General features: G+C 45.3%; 1 protein-coding gene across 2 annotated transcripts; it reads right to left on the bottom strand.

Annotated features, from left to right (window-relative positions):
• Window positions 1–3,868: 3,868 nt before the first annotated feature.
• Window positions 3,869–23,005, bottom strand: Upf3 (UPF3 regulator of nonsense mediated mRNA decay). Of its 2 annotated transcripts, none has more exons than XM_089545743.1 (9): window positions 22,656–23,005; window positions 22,460–22,566; window positions 22,276–22,382; window positions 21,592–21,801; window positions 20,554–20,624; window positions 17,196–17,414; window positions 10,210–10,478; window positions 5,179–5,425; window positions 3,869–4,536 (listed from the first exon to the last, which is right to left on the bottom strand). In XM_089545743.1, exons 1-9 carry the CDS (start codon window positions 22,755–22,757, stop codon window positions 4,375–4,377), a joined length of 1,494 nt encoding a protein of 497 aa, XP_089401869.1. In that variant the 5' UTR covers window positions 22,758–23,005; the 3' UTR covers window positions 3,869–4,374. The 2 variants fall into 2 exon arrangements, with proteins under 2 accessions (XP_089401869.1, XP_089401868.1); XM_089545742.1 differs by having other exon boundaries at window positions 17,196–17,424; window positions 20,555–20,624; window positions 22,656–23,004.
• Between the last annotated feature and the right edge of the window lie 62 nt (window positions 23,006–23,067).

Raw genomic sequence — 23,067 nt, 5'->3', positions numbered from 1 at the left:
TTACAAACGCACCCGAGTATTGAACAGTATGATGAACAGCGTAAAGCCATAGATTTAATGTAAAGCTAAAGAAGTGCTTGGCACACCAAACAATCGACGTCAAGACACTCTGATGAAAGTACAGCTAGAAGCAATATGAGAGGGGAAAAATTATAAATATGAGAGGGAACACAGGAGTGCGTGGCCTCCGCCCTTCTCAAAGTGTTGGCACCAACACACGACGAGAATCGGCGGTAAAGGCTCGTGCAAGTAAGCACGGCCGGGTGCTTTTTTCAGGCATGGGGCGCCACCCATTTTCGTCGTCTGTAGCTGGCAGCACTTTGCGAACCGGCACGCGCTCCTGAGTTCCCTCTCATATTGCTTCTAGCTGTATGTGGCCTACAGGGTGTTTCACCTAAGACTTTACATAATTTTTAAAAATAGGATTTTACAGTAAGAAGGTCGCTTTTTTCGGCATAGCATTGTGGCAGTGTAGTACATCAGAATACAGCTATGATAGGCTAACTAGCAGGGTGGTTAACTAAAACTGAATAGTTAACTTTATAACTATTAATATTAAACCCCTTAACTACTGAAAAGCGTGTAGCCCACCGTTAATGATACCCATACTAGTTTTTAAAATTTCAAAAGCGCGCCTACCTTTGGCGCCGCGGCCTAACAAATTTGGGCAACATCGCGCCAAAATATGCGCTTTTGAGAAGCTTGCAGGCAAAGCAGCCTCTCCAGTGCACGTAACTGGCGGAAATAGCCAAAATTTGTTGGGCCACAGCGCCCAGGCTAACCGCGTTTTCGAAATTCTAAAAGCTAATGTAGGATACAACTTAAAAAACCAGCAGTTGCTAACATTGGACCGAAATTCGCGGCGTCCTGTATTACTCCGCTGCCCAATCGCAACAGTAAACGAAATCAGCTTTTTAATACTTTACTATATGAAACAACCCACGTATCAAAATTCTAGAGCTCATAGCTTTTTTCTTCTGATAAGCTTTTTGTTTAGGTAACAAGAAAAGTTTAAGCAGAGGGCTACTTTTTCGTCAAGGAGGGATTCTTTGCACGGAGGCTGAATGTGGGCGGAGCTTCACTGCAGGCTTAGGTTCGCAATTGGTAGCGAGGTGCTGGAAGTAGTAAGAGAATATGTCTACTCAGGGCAGGTAGTGACCACTGATCCGGATCATGAGAGGGAAATAACTAGAAGAATAAGAATGGGGTGGAGCGCGTATGGCAGGTTCTCTCAGATTATGAATGGCAGCTTGCCAATATCCCTCAAGAGAAAGGTATACAACAGCTGTATCTTGCCAGTACTCATCTATGGGGCAGAAACGTGGAGACTAACAAAGAGGGTTCAGCTTAAGTTAAGGACAACACTAGAGCACTGCACGGGCCTCAATCTGGGGCCCGAGCCTGGCCCAGGCCTGCTAAATTATCGCTCTAGCGTGCCCGGCCCGTGAATCCCGGAGTGAAGCCCAGCCCGGGCCCAGCCCGGCCCGTTTCGCAGTAACGCTTGCTCTCTCTGAGCAAGTAGACTGCTACTAGACCGATAAGGAACTGGCCGACAAAGGTTCTGAAACCTTGGCTTGCAGAAAGTTGGTTCTTTTTAACCCAGAAGGAAGTGATTAAGCGTAATGCTCGCCAGGTCCTCTTTTGGACAGTGATCTCATGTAGGTACGCAAAGATAAACTCGGAAGTTCCGAAAGCGAAATAAAAAGGGCTGCATACGCGCGTGATAGACTACTTTGCACTCCCCCATGATTTTAATCAGTTATATTTTGCCGCCCGGAAGAATAAACATTAAAGCTGCCTAGCAAGCAGTGGGATGACGCGATCTCACACGTTGAAATCATAGCCGAACTGGTCGCCTTTCAGCAGAAACGAAAAGCTAAAAGACCTGAGTATTTCATGGTGTGTTTTGAAGACTATAAGCGTCCTAAACTTTGAGATGACGAATGGTTGAATTTTACTCTTACTGGTGGAGCAGAAGATAACGTGCGAACGACGTGATAACTTACAGGGCAAAACCCTTGTCATGATAACCAGGATGATGAAGCGAGGAGAGATAGATGTGCTTATTCGATGAGATTTACAAACTCTCGCGAGCTTTTGTGGCTATTTCATTTACGAGACGTTCCGGTCAGCTCATCAAAAAGAAAACCAAACGCGCTTTAGTTTGTGAATTTTCTCACATGAGAAAAATATAGCTATATAGTTAAAGCTATGTTTTTGGGGCTTAAGGGCCCAAGGGGAGTCAGGCTGTGAGAGATACCGAAGCAAAGGGCTCCGGATCATTTCGACCACCTGGGTTTCCTCAACGATCAATGATACTACAAAGTGCATGGCTGTCATGCTTGCCGCCTAAACAGAAATGCGGCCGCTGAGGGTAGGAGCAAACCCTGGTTCCCCGGCTCAGTAATCAAGCACCTTGACCACTAAGCCACCACGGCGTGGAAATAAGGAAATAAGTCAATGAATAAAGTTTAGTTTTTTTCTCAGCGCGTACTATAACCCATAGCTCATCCGTGTCGCTGCTCCAATGTCACAGTTGTGTACTTCACTCTGCAATAGTGAATGAATAGAGACACCAGCCGTTTCTGTACGGACCCAAGCCCCACTCGCGTCCGCAGCTTTAAGCCCGAGCCCGGCCCAGGCCCGCAACTTCAGGCCCGGGCCCGGCCCAGGCCCGGCAAAACAAATCATGTCCCGGCCCGGCCCGCGGGCCCGGGCTTTCGGGTCGGCCCGAGCCCGTGCAGTGCACTGGTTGGTTATACTACGTGCATTTCTCTATCACCTGACTGATAGTGAGGATATGACCTATTGTCGAGTAACCTTTACAAAAGCCCGCCTGATCACTTGGTTGTTATATTCTGTGCATTTTTCTATCACCTGACTGATAGTGTGAATATGATCCTTTGTCAAGTATCCTTTACAAAAGCTTGCCTGATCATTTGGTTGATTTAAGTCTAAGATTGTCCTGATCCTGTTACCGATTACCTTAGTAAATACCTTGCAGGCAACGGACAGTAAGCTGATCGGTCTGTAATTTTTCAAGTCCTTGAGGTCTCCTTTCTTGTGAATTAAGATAATGTTAGCATTCGTCCAAGCTTCTGGTACACATGAGGTCATAAGGCATTGCATATACAGGGTGGCTAGTTTTTCTAGCACAATCTCCCGTCCATCTTTCAACAGATCTTCACATCAACTCGCATCAACTTGCATCAGCTCTTGCACAAGCCTGCCCAAGAGCAGGAATGACAAAAAATAACAAGCAGAGATTATATCACAGCTTTTGGATGACTCATGCGACCTAAACTCATCTTATATGTCACAACCGTCAGTCTGCTCTTGAAACCAAAACCAAAACTACATCAGTAAAGATAAATATAAACTATACACATGGTGTAGGCGAATTCCACACAGTAACTCATGTGTTCGATATACATATAGCTTTGTGCACCATACCATATAAAAACACATATCCAAAAATTTTGCATCCCTATTCATTTAACGTGCTTCAGTCCAATACTGCTACAACGAAATTCACGGAACCTGCAAAAAATTTTGCTGTAGCGGAACTTCATTAACATTGACAAAATTGTTCATTGTGGGGGTTATTGCATTGCCTTGTATGGTTTGCTAACGGGGGATCGAAAAAAGTCGCATCTCATTACAATGAATAGGTTCCTAATGAAATAATGAATATAAGAAAAGAAAGACAATTGCCCTTGGAAGCTCAGTCAACACGGGCTATAATGAAAAAAATCACTGGACCTTGTCCACTTCGTTATAACAAGGTTCAACTGTACTTCATTGGGGAGGAAATTTTGCTGTAGCAGCTTTCATTGTTGCAGGGTTTGAGTGTAACGAAGGGACAAAGTTGTCAACATAATAAAGAGTTTCTCTTTTTATTTCTGTTCAGAGCAAAGCAAGCAAATGAAAGTGAGCAGTGAGTAATGTAGAATTTCAGACGAGTCTAAAAGCTTACCCATTTTGCAAATACGTCTACACATACAGAGTAGCAATTTCTGCGTCCCTGCAGCATTTCGCCAGCATTTCTGTATCATACACCATCATTACACTGACCAATCACAGACAAGCCGTATTCCCTTTCATTCATTGGCTGCTGCACAAGCAAATTTATTACTCCAGAAACCACAATCTAACCCATCATTCTTCCTGTTTCTGCTTTTTTGCATGATATCATTTGTGCATCAGCTATGTCTCTTTCAAGCACACGCGCTACAAACTCTTACCAAAACACATCACCCGATCTGCATTTATTTACAAAAGACAAAGAGTGGGTCATGTGTGGACAAAGTGTAGGGGCTTCTCTCCCCTATCTTCATAGAAACATGCTGGGGGTGGTGAAAAAGTGTGCGTGCGTCAATTGCTGTCTTGGCCAGCACTCGCTGTTGTCCGAGAGGAAGGCTTGGTGCTGGTTTTCGAAGATTTTGTGCTCGTCACCGACGTGTCCTCCTGAGCTGATGCGGGCTTCTGTGATAGCCTACGCATTCCAGGCCGATAGATCTCAATAGAGGGCCGGTCCTGAAAATTAAAATAAGGTTATGTTCATATTCAATGGTTACAACTTAGCGAGTACAATGCAGCAGAGCACAGTTCTCCAAGAGCAAATGGCAACTCTACCATGTAAAAAGGTGAATGCGGCTGTGCCATTCCATCAACACACCTATCCTCCACACAAGACAATCACAGCAATGGTACTCTATGTCAGCACCTTGTACCAATAGGGTTGTGCTGCTAACAAAAAAAGACCTCGTGACAGGACTTCATTACGATGACGGCGGCAAGGGGAGGGGGAAGATGTGGCTGCCACCACCATAAAAATTTGCGACGTGCTTCCTCCAGACTGTGACGAGAAAGAAGTCTTCTGATAGTGCAGCTCGTATTGGGCCTCATCACTGGTTAAGTGAGTATGTGAAGATCTTGCCACTGCATTTCGTTCATTTCATTTATTTCATCATTATGAAGAGTAATGACACACAGACATCATGCCCTCCCAAAATGTGACTCCCCCAACTCCTCCTCCATGCTACTTAACTTCACTGAATGTCCTGGTGCCACCCTTGTTGCACAACAATTTCAAAAACTGATCCCCACCTAGCTCCTTGCCAGCACACTACCTCAAAGTTGAAACACAGGAAGGAACAGAGAAGAGAAAGGACTTGCCTTATTACGTATCCTCCTTTCTGCTCGAGGGTCCTTCTGTCGGGACTGCGAGGACTCCTCAGGTGCGGGTGGTCGCTCGCGGTCCTTCTCAGAATTGCTGCTTTTGCCCTCGGCAGGAGTGCTCGTGGATGCAGCACCTCGGGAGCTCTCGACAGCTGGCCGCTCGTCATCTGCTGCAGGGGCTGTGGACGCCTTGGAGGCGCTTGTCTCCTGGCCACCTCTTCCATCAGAACTCGCTGAGCCCCTCCTAGGGCAAAGGGGATGGCACACACAGCTACAGCACATGCAAGGAACACTAAATTTGTTCCATAAGACATCTTCAAATGCACTCCTGGACAGCACTACAATTCCCACTTTAAATGTGTATGAATTAGATATGTAATCAGATGGAGCAAGAGTAATGGGACAGCACTGGATCTGTACTGAATGAAATGCAGTCAACTCTTGGCAATTCAAAGAGGACCGAAAATTTGTTAAAATTACATAGAGCTTGAATTAAGTGCAGCCTTTTTAATGCACTTCATATCATTTGTACCAAACTGTCAGTGTAACCAGATGAATTAAACGTTTGGTTCGGGATTGTTAGTTCAATATATATATATATATATGGTGGAGCTGAGGTTTACATGCAGGGTTTAACTGCCAAATGCACTCATAGGTGAACATGTTTCAGTGCACTGGGAGGATGATGTTTTGCATCTGCCATCTGCCATCTTTTCTTCTTTTTATCCTTTTCTTGATTTTATTAGATTCCATCTGTCACATGGACTGGATGCTGTAGCATAAGTGTGACTCTCTTTTCGTAAACTGTTCATAGTGCCCATCTCATTGTCTGTTTCTGTCTTTGTCCCCATCTGTTAGTGCTGCTTAACTCCATCCAATAAATCAGTAAATCAAATTAGGTGAGTCCAAACCAGTGAGTCCACTGTATGGTCACTACATGTGCTGAGTGAACTGATGACTGGCATAAGGGCTTCAACGTACTCTATAAACTGCAGTGCACAGACCATCAAAGATGTGTCACATGGAGGAGCAATGACAGGTCATGGAGAATTTAAGAGACATACTATGATACAGAAATGTCAAGTCAGCAGTCACCGTACCTTGAATATAGTAGTACTATAGGCACCAAATGAAATGCGAACAGCAGAGTGCATGACCAAAGGTCCATTCTATGTCCCCTGCATATCATCACCAGAGATAGACGCGCTCTTCCGGTTTGCGATAGCTTTCCTTCTCTTTTATTTGAAGTTCATTTGCTCGCTTTGCCACTGGAGCGCCACATTTATACTTTCTATCAATCGCAGCTTATGCAGCACAGCTCCGCTGGTGGAAGAGGCTGTGGGCCACGTGGATGAAGTGAGCGCTCTTAGCTTCCTGGCCTGTAGCACTTGGATTTTGCTTCCATCATTGCCCTGTCATCAAGAGTCTGGTTGCGATGCTGGTTACGTGGCTGTTGCTGAATCACTTGGTTCTGGCTGTGACCAGAACTTATCTCCTTATTGCCACCAGAAATGTGGCACTCCAGTGCCAAACTATGGCAAACCAGATGAGCACACCTATCTCTGATGACGACAGGCAGGCGGTGTAAACTGGACCTTTGGTCAGGAGCTCCGCTGTTTGCATTTCAATTGACGCAGATAGTACCTGCACAACGTGCATTTCTACCTAGTTGAAACAAGAGTTAGTACCTACATAAATAAAAATATCTGAAGTGTTCAGTTCAATCACTTTGGTGCAGTTTAGCATCTTTTGCATTCCATTAAAAAATCAAACACAGTGACCATGCAAAATGAGGGCAAAGGATTCTTTGGCGGCGGCCTGCAGCAGCAATTCTAACCGAATCATTGATTCGGTGGTAAAGAATATTCGGAGTTTGGCATGTTGGCTGAAGAAGGCAGCAGCTGGCTACACGTCTTCCCTTTTGGCATTCTAAATCTCTTCAGAAATGAATAAGTGAGCCTCTTCAGAAGTGAACAAGTGACAGTGTTATCCGCACGTGCTCTCCCAACCAAAACCAACACAACCCATGGATGAATTTGCTTTACTGCTACAAAAGAAATGGGTGCCTCACACAATTTCTGTTACTGAAATTTATAGTCCCATTTCAAAAACTGGCTGACAATTGCGCTTCTCGTTAATGCAATTTTTGAGTGCAGCTGCTGCGGTATTTCAACCGTAGGCAACCAGAGACGGAACACTTAGCACCAAACAGAGGGGGACATGAGTTAAGGTTTAGGCAGAGCGCACAGCAATCTGCCACCACTGAGCTTATAGCTGAGCCTCTCCTCAGGGAATCCTCACTGGAAACATTTGTAAATGACATTACAGCTTTAGTCCTGTGACAACAACGCAAGCAACGATGTCAACTCAGGCTAATGTCATTCGTTAGAAATGACATCGAATTCTCTGCCTGACAGGGGACTAATGCAATTGCTTGAAATTCAGGAGGTTCTGTAGTGCAATTCAGTGCCTTATTCGCCGCCTCCACTTTTCTCCCCTCACTCCTTCAAGAGATAGGTCATCCATCGCGTGCGTAGCTGCCCGCGTAAGACACCATTTTACACACTATTTGCTCTTACGCTACACCATTTAACACAAAATGTCACACATCACTGTTTGAGTGAAAACGTTCACAAACAGGAGAAGGACCATTCCGTACTAGCTAATTAAAATGGCACGGCAAAATACCACAGGCAACGGCCGGCACAGCTACCCTTCAACATCACGACTTTGATAAAGAGACCATTTTAGACAGATTGGGGAGAAGAGGGGAGAGACAATTGCTGCACACCGAAGGTGGTAGCATAATAATCAAGCCATCAACATGTGTGTTCAATGCATATAGTGCTGTCGAAAAAGCGCACTGCAGTGCCGAGAAAGGGAGTAGGCGCTGCATCCCTCATCAAGCTGCATCTTCCCACCAGACTTGTCATGGGGGCTCAAACCAGGCCCGTACACGGCTTCGCTGAGGTCATGGGGAAAGGAGCACCCAGGCCGCGAGCTGAGACACACTAGCTGTAGCCCGAGTCTTCAAGCCTGTTCAGAACAATCGTTTCCTCTCCCTCTCTACTCATACACATTAGCGTGCCAGAAAAAAATAAAGAAAACAGGTTGGGACTGCACCTCGCAAATGAAAATGTCACACACTGATGCTCGGCTTGCCTACTGCCGGCAGGCGTCCAACGATGGCAGTCCGATGCACTCTAGGCAGCTCACCCACATCCATCTTTGGAAATAACAAGCCCAAGTTCGACCCCTCGCTAGACATTGGCTTTTCAGTCGATGACACAGCCAACAACACAGCACTCATCTCAAGGGACTACAAAAGGTTTAGCGAATGACTCCCGAACCACCAACAGAAAGATGCGGCAGCGGCAAATTGGAACCATGTGCACAAAGGCACTAAACTCGCACAAGCCCAAGTTACCCAACGAGTTTGCACAACCACAAGAGCAGAAAACTTTCGAGGCTAACAGAAGAGAGCCCCTGTGACATCATGGCTGTCGTGGCTGCAGCAAATGCAGCGCCTGGTGGTCTGTCGCTCATCGTGACATCACCAGTACTCTTGAAAACCGTTCCAAAAACAATCACTACAAGATGATACTAAATCAGCCCAGGAATTCTAAAAACCACAGTTTTTAAAAATTGACAATAAACTGCCAGTTCCGTTGCAAGGACTCATGCTTAGTGTGAATGCTCAAAACTTGTCTACGCAATGAACACATTTACCAGCAATTATCAAAATCGTATCGTAGTCCCTTTAAACAATCATCACACAGCAAGGAGGGAAGAAACGAAACATGAGACAGGCAGGTTAGATGCAGGAGATCAATGTGACAATGAACATCAAAAGGGTGTGCAATGCCATTACTGCCGAAGAAGGGGACACTAACACAGGTGCACAGTTTCTTGACATAATGATAAAAAGTGTGCATGTTTGTATGTGCACAAGCGTGCATGTGTGTGTGCGTGTGTGAGGGGGGGGAGGGGTGGCATGATGAATTTATCACCACACTCAGCAGCGCTGAGAAAATGACAGCCGCAGTAAAAACAGCGGCAAATGTTCTCTCTAATGAACAATGCAAAAACAGGGTACTGAGATATTTCATCAAAGAATTCAAAATGGCGGAAAACTGTGTCACTGAATGCACCTGAGCATTTTGCACTTTATGTGGCCCAAAGTATAAAGACAAGCAGGCAAATTTTCCTTTTTCTTGACACAAAACCATTGCACACACTAACACACATGGTAGCGAGCTGATTCAGGGTACATAATATATTTGCTAATGCTAGCTAATGTGGCCAGCTCAGTTCACATTTTGACCACTAACCACAACAGGAGCTGACTTTAAGAAAACTACGCAATTCAGAAAGAATGTACAGAAGGTGGCACCGTAGCCGTTACAATTGGTAGCCTGCACCGATAAAAACACACATGAGCACTGGCTGCCATTTTACCTCCATTGCTCTTCGTGTGGTGGTATGGGCACGTGATAAGAAGGTCAGCGATGACGAGGACGAGTGAGAGGAAGTAGGTCCGCAGAAATAAACGCCGTTTGCATATTGTTCCTGTTGTAGTTCTCACTTGTTTTTTGGCCGGCTTAAATTCGAGGAAAGTTTATTTAAATTTGGCCTTCAACTATTGGGTGCCCGCTCAGAATCACGGCCAGCCTAGATTCGAGTACCTATGGTACCTTCCTGATGGTGGTGGGGTTTAAAATGCCGGCAGGATTAGCGTTACACTATGTGGCCCATTGCTCAGCTGGTGTACAAAGGTGATGCATCTCCTAGCACCGTCTGAGAAGCATAAGGCATCGTCGTTCAATCTCATGAAGTGGAATGCGCCACTAAGCAACGTCGTCCATGATCTAAAAGGTAGTGAAGCTATTTTCGAAATTGTTAGAGAACACTGGCCTTCCCACTGCTGCCAGCCCCTCTACGGTTCCTAATGCCCTCTGCCAGCAGCTGAAACCTTGGAACACACTTCAGAGCTGAAACCCCGGAACACGCTTCAGAACGTAAACCCACCTGTGGGTAGTGGGTGCAGGCTGCTCGCTCTTGTGCTTGCTGTACTCCTTGGTCGTAGGCTGGTAGTCCTTGGGAGACCTCTGCTGTGCTTTGGGACGATCCCAGTCCTTGCGTGCACTGCTGCCACCCCCGCCGCCCACGGAGCTACGCACCAGGGTTTTGGAATGGCTCGCACTGCTGTTCGACTTGGAGACGACGCCTCCTCCACCCACGTCCTTTGAGGCCGGTGCAGGGGGGGGTTCGTGCTCTCGAACGGGGTTCCTCAGGACCTGAATGGCGTCATGCAATTGGTACGCACACGTCATGACACTTTCTAACAAGTGTTGCAGAACAAGAAAAGAAAGGCACTTGTGCCCGCTTTTTCATTTTTGATGACTTAAACAGTTTCCATTTCTAGCAGTGGGAATTTACCCCGAGATCACAAAGGAGGGCCTTGCTTCTGGGGTTTCATTCTATGGCTGGTCTGCTAATGTAAAGCCTTCTGCAGACAGGCAAATCAGGCAAAACCCTCATTCCAAATTTATCAGAAAAACTCATTATCCACATTAACAGGCATAATCGAATCTGCCAGTGACAGCCTGTAGGACACGAAAGATGTGAAAAAGTGTCGGAAAAAGATTTTTAAAACTATGCCTCGAGCCACACAATCAAGGCTGAAAGTCGGATGAAGCAAGATTCAAATAGACAAGTAAAGACCATGCTGTGGTGTCCCGATTTGCACCGCGTTATAATGCAACAAAATCACACCAATGGCAAGAGCTGCAAAAAGCTCGCACGAGTCAGGAGTGCAGCTGTAGCTTAAGGAAACAGGATAGCACATCAGGCAATAAAGGAACCCATTGAGTACATCGAAATAAGTGAGTAGACCACAGTGAGTGTGCATCCGCGTAAGCAGTGTTTCAAGAATACTTCAGAAATACAGCAACATGTTCAGTATCTAAAATTAACGCTTTGACTCTCACTAGAAGCAGAAGCGAAAGGCTCGAGATAAGCTTAACTCTTCAGGACCAATAAACAGAGACCAAAACGTCATTACAAAAGCATCCTTTAAAAGGCCCCAAACACCTTTTTACCCAAAGGTGCGAGATGAAGGGGGAAAAAAAAAGCAGGTGTTCAAGTGGGGGAAGCTACAAAAGCTACATACACATATACTGCACCTTTAATTTCATCACCCTTGTTCAGTAAATAGCATAAATTCTTTTTGAGATGATACCACTCATAAAGAGCGCTGCCTATTTGAAAGCTTTAGCTTTCTCCATGTCTGAATAACAGGTGTTTCTGCATGCCTTAAATTAAATATTCCTTTTTTCACAAATCTCCAACGAATGTTCTGTCCCTGTAATAGGTGCAACCAAACTATGTGTTTTCCTTTACACCAAAAATAAAGGACACACAGTGCTACAAATAAGACTCTGCCTTATTTAGAGAGTTGATGCACTTCTCTACATACTGTAGGAAAGCCCTGCCGCACTAAGGTTCAGCTGTATGGTTGCTTAGGTATATTTATACTCATATCAGAACTGTCAAAGTGTTATGGTGTTCATTACAAACTCAATAAACAGAGTACAAGAAAAATTAAACGTGCTGAACAGCATGCTATGATGTGCCAAAGAAAGTTCCTCGCTGTTTATTCTGAATAAGTTGCTATTAATGTATAGGTTAGGTTTATGGGGTTTAACGTCCCAAAGTGACTAAGGCTATGAGAGACGCCGTAGTGGAGGGCTCCGGAAATTTCGACCACCTGGGGTTCTTTAACGTGCACTGACATCGCACAGTACACAGGCCTCTAGAATTTCTCCTCCAAAGAAATTCAACCGCCGCGGCCGGGATCGAACCCGCGACTTTCAGGTCAGCAGCCGAGCACCATAACCACTCAGCCACCGCGGCGGCCTATTAATGTATATGATACACGATAATAACAAGGTTAGGTGTCAAAAAGAACATACTAAAACAACCAAAACCCAGCCAATGCACTAGGTATACTCGAAATCCCACTGCATTTCCTGTTTGGTTTCAACAAGCGGAAAGAACCACTTTGGCCTTTTCTAGCTGCTCCATTAATGGCTACCAGCCGCACCACTCAGCGTCATGCAATGCGTTCGTTAAGAACTCCTTCGGGCAATACTACAAGCACAGAGAGTGGCATTTTGGTTGCTATGGAAGGCTTGTGCATTGCCTACAATTTCAACATTATGTTGCAAGGAGCATGACATCATACAGATCTCAGTGCATATTCGGTGACAACGTTAAAAGCATATTTCAGAGCCCTTGAAAACGGTAACTCTTCACTGCTATTTCCTCCATTTTTTTTTACTTCCTACCAGTCTGTTGCAACTTCTTTTGCATCAAAAAGGCTTTCGCGGCATCAACACTGCCAGTCGCCTTCTCCCCTCCCCCCTTGCTCAAGAAGGCATATCAGGCATGCATCCTCGGAAAGCAAGGCACAAAAAAGGCCATCACACTGACGTACAACTAACACTACATCTGAACAATGCAGGAGTTGTACATGACGGTACGTTAGGTCTGCCTTTGCACGTTGCAACAAATTATGAAACCGAGAGAGAAAGCCCAAAAAGAAAAAAGCAAGAGTGGAAGCAAGAGATTTCGAGACCCATTTAAAAGCAGTTAACACGGCTGAATGTGAAAAACACAATTAAAACACTCCAAAAGGGGGAGGCTCCTCAGCTGCCAACGGGTAGCTTCGATCGTCGGTCCCAGACTCACCGCACGCTTCTTCTCAGGATGCAGCTTCTTTGGCATTTGATTCTCTCGGGTAGCTCTGCCCAGAACTCCGAGAGCAGCCAGAGCACGCTCGCTTTTTGTGGAGCGCATCGCTCCTCGCACTTTTGGAGGACTCAGTGCGCTCCTCCGAGGTTTCCGCTCAAGCCGCTTGCAGACGAAAAGAGACGTGCTCACGCTGAGAAAGGCGGCCTGTGTTTACGTACACGCTGCATGCTCCGGTTGGACGTTACGAAACACTTCGTGTTTTGGAAAACACCACTGCGGCCGGTCTCATCTTCTTTAACTTAACCACGTACTGCGATATGGTTCCTTTCACTTTTTTCTGAAATGTTAGCTGATACAAAGGACATTCTTGCTTTGACAGTAGGAGAACTACACTGAGCTTGAAATTTAGCATGAATGCTCCTTGTTTGCTACAAGCATTTTATTGCAAATATGCGTCGTGACATGCATGGCTGTGCTCGTGCCAGTTCACCGTCACGGTCATGCAGCGAATGCACGGTCATGCAGCGAATCCACTGGGCACATGAAGGGTGAACTTCTCAGGAATGTCATGAAAAGTTAACCTGGAAATGTGCATCCAGTACTGTTTTCCCTCAGTCCAAGTAGAGACCAAACAACCCAAGTAACGGGCAAAGCCTCACAAGCTGAATAAAATCGTGCTCCAAACATTCTCTCAGCAGCTCACCCTTGTGAAAGTGACATGGTATGCATGCATGCATGCAAGCAATAATGCAGTAGTCTGCCATCATGCACTATTATAATAGCATGCAAAGCGTTTCTTGCATGCGAATTCTGGCTACGAATAGCAGTCTGCATCAGATCTTAACTTTAAGTCAGCATTAAAAAGAGTAAAAATTGTCAGCTTCATCAAAGCTCAACTGGAATAACCAAGAGCAGCTTTTTAAAAAGATCTCTAAGCTTTAAAATATTTGGGCTACTTGAAGTGTTTAGGTGCAGCAGAAAGAAGTTTGCAAAGAAAACCAAAAACCAAGAACTGTAATTGTTACTGACATAAATGAGCCACACCGATCTCAACAGAACAAAATTAAGCAGCTATAGATGAACGTCAATGAAAGTTATGAACTAGAAATTTCTTCCAGATGAAAGTGCCAAAAAAGATGCCCACTACCGCTCTGCACATAGCAGCTGTCTACAGCCAACCAATGTATAGCAAAAAGCAATACAGTTAGAGCAGAGGCACGGATCTGCCGGCTTTAATTAAGTGCCACTTGCATGACACTCGACAAGTGCTATGACATTTGGAGGCGCCCTGGAGAGAGGCTACTACAGAAAATGAGGTCCAGTGCCAGCATTGTCGAGCTTCTAAATTTCTGTCCTGTTAGCAAAGCCACATTCAGAGCCATTCAGTGCCAAAGCCTGCATGCCCATTCTTCACAGGCCCTAAGCTTCTGCAACCTTCAGCATGCTTCACAAGAAGAGGTGCAATCACACAACAGACAGTGCAGCTAAACATCACAGAAGCAGTGCAAACCACACTTCATCAAGCAACACACTGTTCCTTGAGGTAGAGAAACATTTTCAGGGAGCTACTCAAGCTTCTAGTGCCATGCATGCGACAAGCAACAGCTGACGTGTAATGCGTTGAGAAAAAATTCTTCTTTGTGCATAAATGAACAATTCCACAACCTGTCCTTTGCAAAGGAACTCCAAGACTTCACACCCTCCTGCAGGGCCAAGAAGTGACTGCCACCATAACTCCCCACTGTCACTCCTGAAGAGTGTTTGTGCCCACGTGCACCACGTAACAACACGGGGCACATTCACCAAGAATGTTTACTCCATAGCAAACCTCAACAGCATTCCTGCAGATAAGGACGTGAATGCAGGAGTTTTCTGGTATGACACCATTTGCCTGAGAGAGTCACACTTGAAACTGTCGATGTAAAACTGCACCCAGGGGGGCGGGGAGAACTCTAAATTTTCCAACTAAACACGAAGCCCCTCAGGAACACTGCTGCTTCACTATTCAAAGCAAGTCAGCATCAAATGACGAAAGCTAGCCAGTTGAAAATTTGTTATCAGGAAAGGAAAGTCGCTCCAACTGTCTCACTCTTGGTGGACACCTCAACCCTGCTGTGAGGGAAGAGATGAAGGTCAGAGTGAAAGGAGGAAGAAATAAAGAGGAGGCACAGTGGAGGGTACTGGAATAATTTCTGACCACCTGGTGTCTTTCAGCGTGCACTGACCTCGCACAGTACATGGCTGTCTTTCGCATTTCACCTCCTTTGAAATGCGGAAGCTGTGGCCTTGATTTCACCCCATGTCATGTCGAGTAGCCCCACTGAGCCACTGTGGATAGCTGCCACAGAAGCAGGCAATGCTGACTGGCAGAGACAAGGGACAGTGGGGCAGACGAGAGTAATGGTAAATTGGTTTTTGGGGAAAGAAAATGCACAGTATCTGTCTCACATATCTTGGTGGACACCTGAACCACACAGCAAGGAGAGACAGGAAGGTGGGAGTGAAAGAAGAAAGAGAGACAGGCAAGAGTCCACTGATCACAGGTGATGATGTTAAGATTTGGTGCAAGTGCAGGGACAGTGTACGGATAAGATAGCACCTATGCTGCAAAAATTTTTCACTCCTGCTTGGCTTCTGATGCTTGGTGTGTCAGACCTGGTAGCTGCCCATGATATCACCTGCCAAATGCCAGCCAGCAGTCGTGAAAAGGCTGAATAAATGCTGCTTTCCAAAACACTGCAGCTGCAAGTCACTTATTGTTTTCCTCTGTATGACAGCAGCATGTGGCGACAATGTGTACAAATTTGAAACACAAGTACAAAGGCATAAAGTTGGTGAAAAGGAGTCTCTGTGAAAGGAGATGTTGACTGATGACTTTTTTTTTTTAATCATGGCTCTATGAATTTATCCACAACATTTTCTCCGATGTGCTGCAGACCTTCACATTACTGAAAAATTTCTGCAGATCCCACTCACCGAATATGCACATGAATGATGCCTACTTGTGCATGGTGAGCTGTGTTTGCGTCCCATTAAGAAGAGATCACAAAACAATGCCATGATGCTGGCCACTGAGCCCAGAAAAAAATGCCCACGCGGCAATTATGCAACCACTCAGTGCGGCTTTTCTCACCTAAAAAATTGCCCCATACAAGCCAAACAGCATTTGTATCGGGCTGTCTACCTCTCTTGGGAAAAGGAGGTCTACATGGAGAATCACTAGTGTGCATAAAGAATAAGCTCTGCAGAGAGCAGTAAAATCCCTCTTGGTGCTGACGATAGGATAGTCAGGTTCCACTTAGAAGCTGATTCCAGATCCATGTAACTTCCCGGCCCAGTCTTTGAACTTTTCTCTCAGTGGGACATAATGCAGCAGTTACCAAAAGTGCGATAATGCAACAGTTTCCATGCCTTCCCTTTCTTCAGAGCCCTTTCCCCCTTCTCTTGCACCACATTGGGAATGAAATACTAGCAGAATGGGGACGGCCAAACAAGAGGTGAAGTCTGCCCAGTCTCTAAGTTCCTCAATTACACGCAAGAAGCTAGTGAGGAAACGACTCACAAGCTTAACGAAGAAGTAAGTTGGCATAAGAAGTACAACACAAGAAGCAGGACAGAAGGCAGAATCTGCACTGAACAGCACCTGACTTCCCAACACTGAACAGGTTCCCTGAACATGGAACTGAACAGGACTAGAATAGAGGAGAAAAAGGAATTCTCAGACAGGGAAAGCAAGAAGTCCGCATTACCACACGACCCAGGACGCCAATCTGTGTCGCACTGCCAGAAATGGCATATTTTCATTGGCCAGTGTCATCAATAACAGACAATGGACATGGATGGTAACATCCGCTGGTCATGGGTCACCAACAAGGGGTCCACAATCTGGGTTATGCTCATCTTAAAAGGCCCAAAACTCTTGTGAAGTTTCCCACACAGCTGTTGCTGCAAAATGAGTATGACTCAGTAACCCTCTCCACAGAAAATGCTACGGTTACTGTTTTTTTTTGTTTTTTTTTTAGCATTTCCTTGCTGCAAAGTCAACATAACAGGCACCTGTTCCCTGATGAGCCCCGAGCAAAACAAGATGCAGAGGTCTCTACAAGCTGCTCTGAGTAGCCCTTTTTCCGTGTCACGAGTTTCCGAAAGAAACGTGGACAAAATTTCAACGTTTCCTCGGGGTGTTACTATCCACAGTTGCGTACGAATTGCCAACAGCTCGCTGCCCCGTGACAATCAAGTTCAGTCAACTTCCTCACCTTGACCACCTGCTGTTGCCTAGTGGCTGCCGGCTCCACCTCGTCGGACTGGAGAAGGTCATCCTCATAGCGGCCCGACGATCCTATCTCACGGTGCACGCTCGGCTCCTTGGAAGCACGGTCGCGGTCCACCTTGCGCCGCCTTTTTTCCTCATCTCGCAGGCGCTTCTTCTCCACCTCCCGTCGCTTGCGCTCCTCCCTCCGCTCCTCGCGCAGTTTCTGGGCCGCCGTCAGGGACACAAGGCCACAACGCGGGTGCAGTTGAAAGCAACCATCCTTCACTCACACCCAGACATTTTTTAATCGGCATCACCCATCCCATCTTTCTCCTGCAGGTCATTCTAACACTTTCTCACGAGACGTTACCACATAGGCTGCCGAACAACCCGTAACACAGAAAAGCTGTAGGTGGCTATGACACATCACCCCTTTTCTCTTCCATTCTTTTGACTGATCGGTGCATGATATGTGCAGTCCTCTTTAATTAAGCAATGTACAGTTTAGTTATGCTGAATTTACTGGCTCATTAGAAACTACAGCTATCGTGTGCCAAACGTACGGTTGAATGGGAATCTTATTTTTGACCGCTAAAACTTGCTTAGCGTTTTAGAAATGGTGTAGCCTATTTAAAACATTCGCATCTCTCAAGAACCAGGAAATGAGAAACGCTTTCAAAAGTGCTTCTTAGAACAAAGCTTGGATGAAAAAGAATGCTTTCATCATGACCACTTTTTCTGCGCAGTTCAAGTTTTCTCATGAAGATAAGCACAAGCTATTTGTGCAAGCATCTTCCCTCCACTGCTTTCAAGGTCTCATATTGTGCTTCCAAGAGATGATATCACTTTAAATGACACAGTGAACTGAAAAATGCCTAACTCCAGCAAATAGGCATGTACTGAAATCCCCCTATTTCTGCACATATTCCATCAAATAAAGGGCCCCTGTGCATTTAAATCAAGCATGATGAATTTTGACCGCAAGCTTGAAAGTAACACAGCAATGATTTCCTAGGATTTTCAAAAGAGTCGCGATAGCAATGGGTTCATCATGTTCTCACCAAAAGTTCAAGAACGCTCATATTTCTAACTTGCTAGTTTGTTAGTTAGTTTGTTATATGGGGTTTTATGGCGCATAAGCAACTATGGCTATCATGCGCCAAACACAAGGTTAGATGATGTTATGTTAAGTGTATAGAGGTTACATTATAATAGGTTTAAAACATTGGCTTTCTTTAGAAACTTACAAACAAGTGAAAACTCGACAAGTGTTTGCTCGCCTAAAAGCAATCCGGGATGATATTTCTAATTTGCAGATAGTGAATCATTCAACTATTTCAAAAAGAAGCTCGCGCACGAATGTTGCATGCTTTGTCAAAGCAGCCAACAACTACAACACGCAAACTACCAATATCTACATGCACCACTGACTGGGAATATTTCTTCCTTGGCATCAAGGGCCCTTTGCTTGAGATTTATTGGTGCACCGCATAATTCGCACACATAGAATAGGCTGCAAATGTCTATTCCAAACTGCAAGCAAAGATGGTGATGTAGGTTTCTCACTGATAAAACATTCCATAAGCTTTAGACTGCAGGTGCACAAAACGGATGCATACCAGACTTTCCAGATCTCTTTTCTTTTGTTCAATATATGAGTAACCTCTAGCAAAACAGCTGTAAAGATGACATGTAACAACAAAGAATATTGCCAGACGATGTTGATTGGATGCACAAATGTGTAACAATAATGCAGAGTCAAATAATATACGCAAACATTACAGACAGGGGAGTCTAATAAACATGTCATGGCTAAGAAAAATACAAAAGGCAGCTTGCAAAACAGTTTCTTCAACAAGAAGGCAACATTCGCAAGAGTCACCATTTGTTCCCTCTTAGTGTCAGCGACTGGTATGCAGAGTTCCACACTTGCAGTTCGCCATGCCATTGCAGCAGTAAGGATGAGACTGAATGATTAGTTGGTGCTAAAAGTAATCCTAGAAAGTGAACTTCGCGGCACTCACTGCGCTCGAAATATGTCATGCAACAACAATCACTCATCTCAACATTATACCATTTTTTTTTATTTCTGAAAAGTTCTGAAATCTACCACAACTGCATTATGAGTTTTATCAAAATTTGGGTTTGGCTAGTTGGTCCTTAACAAGATACAGATGAAACCAGAGGAACAATACAAGGGCAGGTGCTGACTGCAATGTCTTTATTATTCTGCAAACCAGCACAATATACTATAATACCAACAATACTGGACCATGCGGTTATCAGGTGGCCAAGAGACACAGTGGAAAGAAAACACTTCAGCAGCTCATAGTCAAAAACTAAACAATAAAAGAAAATTCAAGAAACTGACATTGCAGCACGTGCAGAGAGACTGGCCATTAAGACAAGGCAAAAGCTAAATTTACTACTTTCAGAACTGGATCTTGAACTTGATAGATAAATTTAATGAAATGAAGGCGAAGAGGTCAGCCAGAAATATTGATATCTGGCCTGCTACTCTGCACTCGAGAAGGCGAGGAGGAGAAGAAAGAGGGTCATAACGGGTGACGATGTGGTGAGAAGAGAGATGAGGCTCACATTTGATAGCATCACAACCACGAGTCGAGGCCCGTGCCCCTCAAAAGATGTGAAAACGCCCGCACTGCCGCGGCTGCTTGCCAACTCTGCGGCCAAGCACCAGCCCTCTGAGAGTGGCCTGCTGTCCAAATGCTTCAAGGAAGCAGCCAACATTAGCCTTCGGCCCGCACTGGACAAACCACTAGTACATGCTTGAATTCCAGACCAAAAGGAAACCACAGTGAACACAAAGAAGAAGTTAGAGCGACTAGTCTTTCATGTCACTTTTCTTTGTATTTTCTGTGGTTACCACTAGGGTTTTGAGTTCAAGAGCCAGTTGGTAAATTCAGCTTTTGTCTTGTCTTGATGGCCAGTCTGTCGTATAGGCTGCAATGACCATTCCTTGAATTTTATTTTATTGTTTTATTTTCAACCAGGTATCAATTGAAGTTTTAGATGAACTTCAGTCTGGGCTAGATGGTGCATAGTGCTTAAGACAGGAAATAGCAGGGTCAACAAAGACGTTCCTCTGTTGTGTTCGTCTTTGTTTACCCTATCATTTCCTGTCACAAGCAACTGAAGTGTTTTCTTAACACTGTATCAATTGGCTGCCAGATAATCACGCGGTTCAGAGTTGTTCATATATACTGTGCTGGTCTGTAGAACAATAAAAAGTTGGCAGTCAATGACAGTCCCATCTTGCATGTGCCTTTAATGTCCTCGTTTTGCTGTGCTCTTTTTGTGTGATGTGTAACAAGGGCAAAAATCTCAAGGCTGAGACCTACCAGCTTTTCCAGCTTCCTCTGCTGCAGGTACTCGATGAGTGGAGTCACCACTTTGAGGCAGCCATTGTTTGCTGCAGGAAATGAAGTCAAGCACATTACCTACATTCATCGCACTGAATTCGACTTCCAAGCAAAACTACCTCACTACACAGTTAAATGAAGAGCCAGCACAAAGCCCAGCACCGATCTTGTCTGACACACCTCCTGCACTCATTTCTTGTCATTTCAGCTTTAAAAAAAAATTTACATTAATTTCATTCAAATACACCAGGAGTTATGCTGCAGCCTCCAAAACTCAGCATCAAATATTGATGATGCCTCTCCCGGCAGCAAAAAGCAAGAATATTGCCGGTACCTGTTACCTGGAGCTTTCACGTCAGTCTCTCTTTTAGTTTATGAGGACTTTAGGACCCGAAGAAGCACTGAGGACAACTCCAGTAAGTTTTTGTATCCACGGAAATTCACTTCTATGGTTACTATTTGTGTCTGTTGACATTCACTTAGTAGCAAAGAATGTCTTCATTTCTACGAAATTTGTAGCCGATAATGGAATAATTTTTCCTGCCGCTCGATTCAAACTCATGACAAAGGTGGTGGTGTCGAGAGCGTGAGGGACTACGCGGCTGCTGGCTGGAAGTGGACAGCACTGTGGTCTAGCCTCAAAGACAAGCAAGTGATCATGCACTGAACATCACTGCAGTTCACTTGTGAAAACGGCCTCTCCTAGTAATACCTGTATCCCAATTTTTGGCTTTTTTGAGCTCATAAAGCTGTGTTTTCAGTGTAAGTGGCCTCTTTGTAAACTGAATGCAGTAATCAATCAATAGAGGCTAACTTCAATTTGTCCACAGTGCCCCTTTCAATGTCACGCATAGGCCTTATGAGTTGTTTTCTGGGTAATAGAAGACATGCTATGTTCGCTAATCCAGGAATGAATCGCAGGTGATGGACGTACTCAGTTTCAGTTCACGAGCCATGCATTTACAACCAAAAAAAAGCGTGATGAGGGCACCCCATAATGACCTCCAATGTCAATACCTTTCATTTCTTTTTCCCTGGCTTCGATCTCCTCAATGTAGGTGTCGATTGACGGCAGCGTCACTTCCTCTGGCTGCTCTAGGCTTTCCAAGAACTTAATATATTCTGGGTCTTGCTCTATTGTGCCACATTTTGGATCCTTCTTACGAGTCCTCCGTTTGGGTATCTTTTGAAAGGGCGCATATTCCACGAGGGCCGGGTATTCATTGCCTGGTCAAGACAAATATACAGAGGAATAAAACACAAAGTCAGCACATCAGACAGATGATAAAACATTCTGGAATTGGAAGTTTTCCGAATAAACTACAGCTCAGAGCACCAAGTTCGAATAAAGCGAGGTCAAACTTTCATGAAGAGCTCCGTCCTACACTGGGGTGATTCACCCGCCGCGCACATATGCGGCGCATTTAACTGCGCTAGGTGCACGCGAATAAAAATTGAGTTAGCACACACGCAATCCGTATTCGGGCAGCGGTCCTTCTTTACTTTAGCGCCGCAATAATCATTCACCTTACGTCCAGCACAGGTGATTAGGGCGTGTTTACAAACACGGAAGCCTGACGCGAGCTCCAGACACGCTGGGGTCACGTACTCGTCACGGTCGCTTTGCCATGCGCGCTTGTCTGCCACCCGCAAACATGTAAACACAGATCGACGCAGCGATTTAATTGCTATAGGCCTTACCTTTCTCATCGATAAAAATGTAATCGTCAAACTTCTCCTTGAAGATGAAAATCTCGTCCTGGTTGACGAAGTTGATGTAGGCTCGTGAGAATGAATGTGGACCGCGGCTTGAAAAAGATATAATGCCGGTGTTAGATAGCTCGTGCGATGCCCGGGGGTTTTCTGGTAATCAGTTGCGACTCACCTCTTGTCTCCTTTGACGAAGTACATGTAATCGCTCTCAGGGACAGGCGATATTTGCTCTAAAAACTGCTCTTCAGTCATCGTCGGCGGCAGCCTTCGGATCACGACCTAGAAATTCGGCGGGTGACAGCAAAGCAACCGCAGTTAGATCATCAGCCAACACGACACGGTTCAGAACACTAAAGGGCTCACTTCACCTTGGTCAGGAACGATTTATCCTTCTTCTCCTTGGTCTTGGACGCCTCGCTTGAGCTGCGACTCCGAGGCGAGCAGTCATCTTTCGCTTTCTCCTGCGTCATTTGGGTTGCCGGGTTCTCCCCGTAGCAAACACGTCGTCGAGGTATCAGCGAACACGAACGCTTTTTCGGCGTACGCAGAACTGACGTTTCGTCTCTTGAGCCTCATTCAAATTCGCTAGTCTCTGCACAGATTGTGGCAGTCGCGCTTTGGGAACGGTGCACACGTCGCTTTTGGGTTTCAGCTGCCTACAGACCGCGGGCGTAGCGATTCACGGCGCTGTTGGTACAGCCGCCTCAGTTTCTCTACAGATGGCGGCACCAGTCTCATCGATCTGCGTGCGAGGGTAGGTGCTGAGAAAACCTCGATCGC

The sequence above is a fragment of the Amblyomma mixtum genome, chromosome 5, assembly GCF_055824585.1.
Source record: "Amblyomma mixtum isolate Tamu chromosome 5, ASM5582458v1, whole genome shotgun sequence".
NCBI classification, from domain to species: domain Eukaryota; kingdom Metazoa; phylum Arthropoda; class Arachnida; order Ixodida; family Ixodidae; genus Amblyomma; species Amblyomma mixtum.
The sequence above is the reverse complement of the archived record's forward strand: the minus strand, read 5'-3'. Positions and strand labels throughout refer to the sequence as shown.